Raw genomic sequence first — 7986 nt, forward strand, 5'->3', positions numbered from 1 at the left:
CACTCCCAAACAACGGGACCAAGGTAATCTGCTACAGAACATCTGAAAGTATAGTCAAGACGACATTCACAAGAATATAAACTTTCCTCTGTAAACACTATCATCCAGTTTTCCCCCCTCTCTCACCCATCCCTCCGTCAGCCAGGCAGGAGGATAGGACAGTGTTTGTGGTGTTTTATCTGTTCTCTCATCAGACTCCAGAGTGAGATCTACAGAGTGCTCCAAGCTGGGATTCGGACTTTGTGGCCGCAGCCATGCGGGGAGACGATAGGCCTGCCTGTTTTATATGTAAAGCTGCCAGCCTAAAGACAGGCGCCGCCGAGGTATTCACCAGTTTTTGTCCCAGCCAAACTGTGGTTGGAGGTCCCAGATTCGTCTAAGAGGCATTGTCATTCTGGGAGCAAAGGAGAGGAAACGGACGCTGAGGATTATGTGACCGGTAAAAATTTGGAAGGGCATCGGCAAGGCATATTTCAGGCAAGTCACATTAAATTGACGATTGCTCCAGTCCATATATTTATATATTCTTAATATTCCATTCCCTTTACTCTAGATTTGTGGTATTTTATCAAAATCACAATCAAATCCATTTGTTGGGTGGAGTCACCATCTTGCTCTTGGCAGACTGAATGTAAACTCCAGTCCAATGTAGGAGTTTCAGCTGCTGAAGTTGACTGCTTGGCACTTCCATACAGTTGCTGTCCATGGTGCTGAATTGACCAGAGACATAGATAGTCAGGATTCAGCTAACCGTCAAGTCAGATGAGGAGAAACCTTAGATCAGTTTATTTGGTACATTTCACACCTGGCATTTTGAAGCAATAAAATCCAGTTATATTTAAGTAAACACTGACATCTAGTGGAAGTGTCCTGCACAGACTCAAACTGATATAAAAGACAACATTTTGGAGAAAGTTCCACCCACTCCTGTTTAGCAGGAAGGAGCAAAGCTCACAACAGAACAGCGCTGTAACATGCAGCAATTAAATATTCAGTGAACTGTCTTATAGAAGGACCAAGAAACTTTGTAAACAACCAAGAATCAAAACAACAATTAAAGACTAAGGAACACCGGCATCCAAATATAGATTTAGACTTTTTAAAAGTAAACCTTCATCAAAAGACTTCCAAAGCCATAACAGAAAGATAAGCAGTGAGACATGGCCTCTAAAGCATCTCTCTCCGAGGATGATTTCTCCTGTCCTGTGTGCTGTGACATCTTCAAGGATCCTGTGGTCCTGTTGTGTAGCCACAGCTTCTGTAAAGCCTGTCTGGAGGAATACTGGAAACAGAATGAATATCCGCAATGTCCAGTCTGCAGAAAGAAATCATCAATGGAATTCCCCCCCTGTAATCTGGTTTTAAAGAACCTGTGTGAGGCCTACTTACAGGATAGAAGTCAGAGAGCTTCAGCAGKGYCTGAGGTGCTCTGCAGTCAGCACAGTGAGAAACTCAAGCTCTTCTGTCTGGAGGATAAACAGCCCATCTGTTTTGTGTGTCAAACTTCAAAAAAGCATAAAAGCCACGACTGCTGCCCAATAGATGAAGCTGTACTGGTTCATAATGTAGGTGATGTATTTAACACTTCTTGATTTACAAGATGTACATATAGTCACATGTGAATGAAGATCTGTGTGCCATTCCACTCCTTTAACACACAGCACCTCTTTATAATGTTGTTTCATTCCAGGARGAACTCAAGACTGCACTGGAGCCCTTAAAAGAGAAGYTGAAGGTCTTTAGAGAAGTTAAACTGACATGTGATCAAACAGCCAACCACATCAAGGTAAGAATACAGAGTGAAGCTGAGATACAATGAAACTGTAAATATTTACCATAACCGTGTGGAATTATAGATGATCAATTATTGATGATATCTTTGACATTCCTCTCTGCTGTGTCCAGAGTCAGGCCCAGGACAYAGAGAAGCTGAATAAGACGGGGTTTGAGAAGTTTCATCAGTTTCTACATCAAGAAGAGAGAGWCAGGATAGCTGCACTGAAGGAGGAAGAGGAGCAGAAGAGGTGGCTTGTTTGGTTCAGCATTGTGTGCGGGGTTAGGGTTACCCTGGGCGGGTGGAAGTATTGTCTGATCCCCAGGCCCCAGTATTGTCTGATCCCCAGGCCCCAGTATTGTCTGATCCCCAGGCCCCAGTATTGTCTGATYCCCAGCAGCAGGAGCCGAGAAATGGACTAGCACACGGAAAACCAGGTCCCCTTCATTGTATGAGCAGAACACCACCTTTCAATCATAATGATGTTTCTGTTGCAGTTTAGCCATTGTAGACTGCTGGTCCGGCTCATTGGGGGCCTATGTGAATTGTGTGGTCAGGTCCTGGGCATAAGCAGCGGGTGTGGTGGGGGCTGTTGGTGTGAGAGAGGAGTTACAGTTAAACAGGACATCCACTGGCAGACAAAGCTCTCTGCCATGAGCTTGAAAGTAAGGGTTGAAGCCTGCACTAGAGTGCACACTTGAATTGTAGGCCAGCTCCACCTGTATATTTGTAGTGGCTGGGTGTACTTTGAGTACACAATGTTCAAGTGCCAATTAACTTCACCATGTCTCAAAGCAAGATATTTCAATGTTGTCTACTTGTTTTTTTTTTTTTTACCCCCATCTACTATCCAATATGGTGCACTTCTTTTTGCCAGGATGCAATTGGAAACCTCCGCGGGTCCTTTGTGGTTGAATTCTGTGTTGAAATTCATCTGCTCGAATGAGTGACCTTGACAGATAATTGTGAGTGTGGGTCAAATCAAATACTTTTTTAATAGACTGTTTATTGCACACAGAGTGAGTCAATAGTATCGACTGTTTCTTGTGGCTTTGTTCAGGCGAAAGCGTTGAACTCCTGAAACTTTTAGGTGCTTGCATATACAGAGAAGGGTTGAAAGACTTGGTTGACTCAGAAGAAAAAAAGAATAAAACATTTTGAAAATCAGTAATTTTCACTTTGAGCATTATGGCAGTATCGTTGTTGTACAGACGAGTGACTATTGGGTCCAAGTTTATATTCCATTTTAGAATTCAAGGTGTAACACGAACAGATAATTGTGGAAAAAGTCAAGGCAATAACTTTCAGAAAGGCACTTTTATACTTGTACACCCAAGACAATTTCTTCGGGCTGCTTGTTTTAGTAGTTGGTTTGTTGGGGGTGAGTCTCATCCGATCTTGCTCTTTACAACTGAAGTAAGAGAAATCTAGTCACACCTACTGCAGTTGTCCAGGGTTTATTTAGTATACTTTTTCTACAGTTGGTAGGAATAATAGTGAAGAACATCAAAACAATGAATAACACATATGGAATCATGAAGTAACACAAAAGTGTTAAACAAATCAACACGTTGGCTCAAACGCAATAAGAAGGAAAGAAATTCCGCATATTAACTTTTACAAGGAACACCAGTTAATTGAAATGTATAAAAGGTGACTACCTCATGAAGCTGGTTAGAGAATGCCAAGAGTGGGAAAAGCTTCTCTGGGTAGGGCTAGCTTTGAAAGAATATAAAATATAAAATATTTCCATAGTGTTATTATATAGTTTGATGTCTTCACTATTATTTATACAATGTAGTAAATAGTAAAATACTAGAATTGTATTTGTGTCTAATACTTTTACGTGGTACTGTAGAATTTTCAGCTGCTGAAGTTGACTGGTTTACAATTCTGTACAGTTGATATTATTGCACTATTGGAGCTAGGAACACAAGAATTTCGCTACACCTGCAATAAAATCTGCTAAATATGTGTATGTCAATAATAAGATGTTTTTGTTGTTGCTGTCCRTGGTGCTGAATTGACCAGAGCCATAAATTGGCAGATATCAGCTTACTGTCCTCTGTCAACTCCAGTTCAGTTTCATAAACCCTAGCATTTAGACACATTTAAGGTTGACTTTGGGCACGACAAATGGTCCAACTCTGCCTTTTTCTCAATTTTCAAACAGAAATGGGGTGTTGCTTTGGTGGTTCATTGATGTATCGTTCTGGTCATGTGCACCGTGACTGATGCAGCTAGTTCGTTAGCTAAGCTAGTCACAATAGCTAGTCGGTAACTCCTCCAGTCTGTGTTGACGTCAATTTAAAGGATTTGTTTTTGGACGAAAGCTGTAGAGATCGGTAAGAAATGGCACTTCAGTAGTCAAATATCTTATTCATCAATTTCTCGTAGTTTTTAAGCGTTAAATTACCTGGTATGATGGTACATTGATCAGTTACACAGTTTAAAATCCAGTTATATTTAACTAAACACTGACATCTAGTGGAGTGTCCTGGAAATTAGCAGAGAGCTCCACCCCACTCCAAGGGCTGTATTAATTCAGCCGATTTAGTTGCAAAATGTATCTTAAATGGAAACAAACGAACCAGGGAGGGACTTACCTGCATTGGTCCAAAAGAAACTAGCATTTTAGTTGCAGTTATTTGGACTAATGATTGCACCCCTGTTTAGCAGGAAGGAGCAACACTCACAACAGACCAGCGCTGTAACATTCAGATAGTCAGCTAAAGCTGTGGTTATAAAATAGTTTGACAACCCTGTTCGTAAGCTTTTATATGATATCAATCTCATCTGTTTATSTTTTCAAGTGATGAAGACATGGATCTCTCATGGAAAGGTTGCGAATCTAAAATGGATCAACTTTGAGCATCTTTATCTCATGAATATTTTGGCATTTAAATACAAAAAGTCAAAAGGAGTGCTGTGAAAAAGTGATTGAATTCAAATGGATTTATCCTACGTACACTCTTATRAAAAAGGGTTCCAAAAGGGTTCTTYGGCTGCTCCCGTAGGAGCACCCTTTTTGGTACCAGGTAGAACCCATTTAGGTTCCATATAGAACCCTCTGTGGAAATAGTTCAACATGGAACCCAAAAAGGTTCTACCTGGACCCAAAACGGTTATACTTGGAATGAGAAATGGTTCTTCACAGGGTTCTCCTATGGGGAAAGCCAAACCTTTAAGGTTATAGATAGCACCTTTTTTTCCCAAGAGTGTATAGTCACATGTGAATAAAGATCTGAGTGCCAATCCACTCCTTTTACACACAGCATCTCTTCATATGTTGTTTCATTCCAGGAAGAACTCAAGACTTCACTGAAGCCCTTACAGGAGAAGGAGGAGCAGAAGAGTCAGATGATAAAGTAGAAGATTGAGCTGATGAGCAGAGAGATATCAWCACTTTCAGACACAATCAGAACCATAGAGGAAGAGCTGGGAGCTGAGGACATCTCATTCCTGCAGGTAAGGACTAATCGACCTCTGATAAATCAACTGCCCTATCAGTTATGAAATAAATATTGTAGTAATCAATTGATATGTTTTAGATTGATTTGCTATGATCAATAACATCTTAAATGTGTTATTTTGTTTCCCTACAGAACTACAAGGATACAGTGAAAAGGTAAGGGGACTTTATTATGTCTCTCTCTTCTCTGTGGTTCTGTATCAAACCCCACAGCAACACTGACTCCTGAGATGTTCTGCCAGAGCCCAGTGTACACTGCCAGATCCAGAGAGAGGGTTTCAGGAGCGCTGATAGACTGGAAATCACCTGGGCAACCTGCAGTTCAGAGTCTGGAAGAAGATGCGGGAATAGTTCAGTACAGTAAGTATTTAAGGGGTATAAGAAGGTATTATATACTGTAGGCCATGACATCACTATGACTCTCCAATACAGAAAAAGAGACTGTGAATGATTTTTAAAGTGGCACTCCAGTCTCCTTTTTTATTTTTTACTTATTTAACTAGGCAAGTCAGTTAAGAACAAATTCTTATTTACAATGACGGCCTACCGGGGAATATTGTCAGCTCGGGATTCAATCCAGCAACCTTTTGGTTACTGGCCCTACGCTCTAACCACATCTAATCTGCCGTACTTCTCACCTCATGTATCACCTGATTCACTGAACAAAGGCTCATCTCAAAAGATGGTYCAGGAATCCTCATAACATGGTAMAAGTGTTGGGGGGGCTTTCCTATTTYGTCCTCTATTGTCCCTCAAGCGAGGGGGAGGACGATGACATCACAGTGCACCCACCAGACCAACTCATTGAATGGTCAACTCCTTGAAGTTTGCAGTTGTGTCTAAAAAAAACAGTATTTATTCCCCTTTAAGTCTGGGAACATTACTGTATTTATACATGAGATATTGTTTTTTAACAGGACAAGTACAAGACTAGCTGGAGTGTGTCTTTAAAMTAAATAACATCCATTTTCTTTACAACATCAAGTCCTTTTCAGTGTAAATATTCAAAAGCAGATGGTTCATTTACACATGTGAAATTGTGAGGATTTCACAATAAGTAATGTGCACACATATAACACAAAACAGACAACACATAGCATTATATATTATATACAGTAATGTATTCCCCCTTCATATGAATTAATTTAGTGTGTTTCTGTTCTCTGTTCAGTTCCAGTGACTCTGGACCCCAACACTGCCCACCCACATCTCATCCTGTCTAATGATCTGACCAGTGTGAGATACAGTGATGAGGAACAGCAGCTTCCTGACAACCCAGAGAGGTTTGATGAGGATGGAACAGTCCTGGGTTCTGAGGGTTTTAACTCAGGAACACACAGCTGGGWCATTGATGTTAGGAAGAATAAAGGCTGGGACCTGAGAGTGACCACAGAGTCTGTCCAGAGGAAGGAACACAGTGGTTATTGGGATGGATCCTGGGGTGTGTTGTTTGATGGTGKTGATTATAAAACACATGATCCAAAGCAGCCATTCACTCCCCTCACAGTGAGACAGAATCCCCAGAGGATCAGAGTGCAGCTAGACTGGGAAGGAGGAAAGCTGTCATTCTCTGACCCTGTCAATAACACACATCTACACACACACTTTCACYGAGAGAGTCTTTCCATTCATCAGCAATCTGTCCTCTCCACCCTCTGAGGGTGTGACCAGGTAAGGTGACTTCATTAAAGAGAAGGTTGCACGATATATTTCCACAAATCTAACAACGTACATGAATGATATTCCATATACAGTGGCAAGAAGAAATATGTTGAAGTTGTTGAATGAATATGTCGAAGATGTTGAATGAATATGTTGAATGAATATGTTGAAGTTGTTGAATGAATATGTTGAAGTTGTTGAATGAATATGTTGAAGTTGTTGAATGAATATGTTGAAGTTGTTGAATGAATATGTTGAAGTTATTGAATGAATATGTTGAAGTTGTTGAAGTTATTGAATGAATATGTTGAAGATGTTGAATATGTTGAATGAAGATGTTGAAGAATGCCAAGAGTGTGCAAAGCTGTCATCAAGGCAAAGGGTGGCTACTTTGAAGAATCTCACATCTAAAATACATTTAGATTTGTTTCACACTTTTTCGGTGTTATTTCATGGTTTTGATGTCGTCACTATTATTCTACATTGTAGAAAATAGTAAAAATAAAGAAAAACCCTTGAATGAGTAGGTGTGTTGAAACTTTTGACTGGTACTGTACATACTGTAGGTCAAGTAGTGTTAAATACATCTTCTACCTTATGATCCAGTACAGTTTCATCTATTGGGCAGCAGTCATGGCTTTTATGCTTTTTTGAAGAGGAATTACAAGTTCTAACGTCTTCACTGCTGAGAGGCTTCAGTCCAGAAGATATTACAGCAGAGAGACGGAGGTGTTGACAAAATGGCCTCTAACCTCTCCCAGAGGATGATTTCTCCTGTCCTGTATGTTATTACATCTTCAAGGATCCTGTGGTCCTGTTGTGTGTAGCCACAGCTTCTGTAAAGCCTGTCTGGAGGATACTGGAAACAGAAGACATCTCGACAATCTCCAGTCTGCAGAAAGAAATCCTCAATGGAATTCCCCCCTGTAACCTGGTTTTAAAGAACCTGTGTGAGGCCTACTTACAGGATAGAAGCCAGAGAGCTTCAGCAGGGTCTGAGGTGCTCTGCAGTCAGCACAGTGAGAAACTCAACCTCTTCTGTCTGGAGGATAAACAGCCCCTCTTTTTGTGTGTCAAA

The 7986-nt window shown here is 40.7% G+C and overlaps 1 protein-coding gene across 4 annotated transcripts in view; it reads left to right on the plus strand.

Annotated features, from left to right (window-relative positions):
• Nucleotides 1–698: 698 nt before the first annotated feature.
• LOC112070587 (E3 ubiquitin-protein ligase TRIM39-like) overlaps nt 699–7986 on the plus strand; it is a 61186-nt gene continuing 53898 nt past the window's right edge. Inside the window, exons 1-6 of one of the 4 annotated variants that reach the window (XM_070439042.1) lie at nt 717–1565; nt 1691–1786; nt 1906–2024; nt 5078–5242; nt 5380–5402; nt 5489–5542. In XM_070439042.1, coding sequence (XP_070295143.1) covers nt 1161–1565; nt 1691–1786; nt 1906–2024; nt 5078–5099 — 642 coding nt within the window. In that variant the 5' untranslated portion in view covers nt 717–1160 and the 3' untranslated portion in view covers nt 5100–5242; nt 5380–5402; nt 5489–5542. Of the gene's footprint in view, nt 1566–1690; nt 1787–1905; nt 2025–5077; nt 5243–5379; nt 5403–5488; nt 5543–7986 lie in introns of those variants that run through there. The other 3 variants (XM_070439044.1, XM_070439045.1, XM_070439043.1) reach the window with 3 other exon arrangements.

The sequence above is a fragment of the Salvelinus sp. IW2-2015 genome, unplaced genomic scaffold, assembly GCF_002910315.2.
Source record: "Salvelinus sp. IW2-2015 unplaced genomic scaffold, ASM291031v2 Un_scaffold1374, whole genome shotgun sequence".
NCBI classification, from domain to species: Eukaryota; Metazoa; Chordata; class Actinopteri; order Salmoniformes; family Salmonidae; genus Salvelinus; species Salvelinus sp. IW2-2015.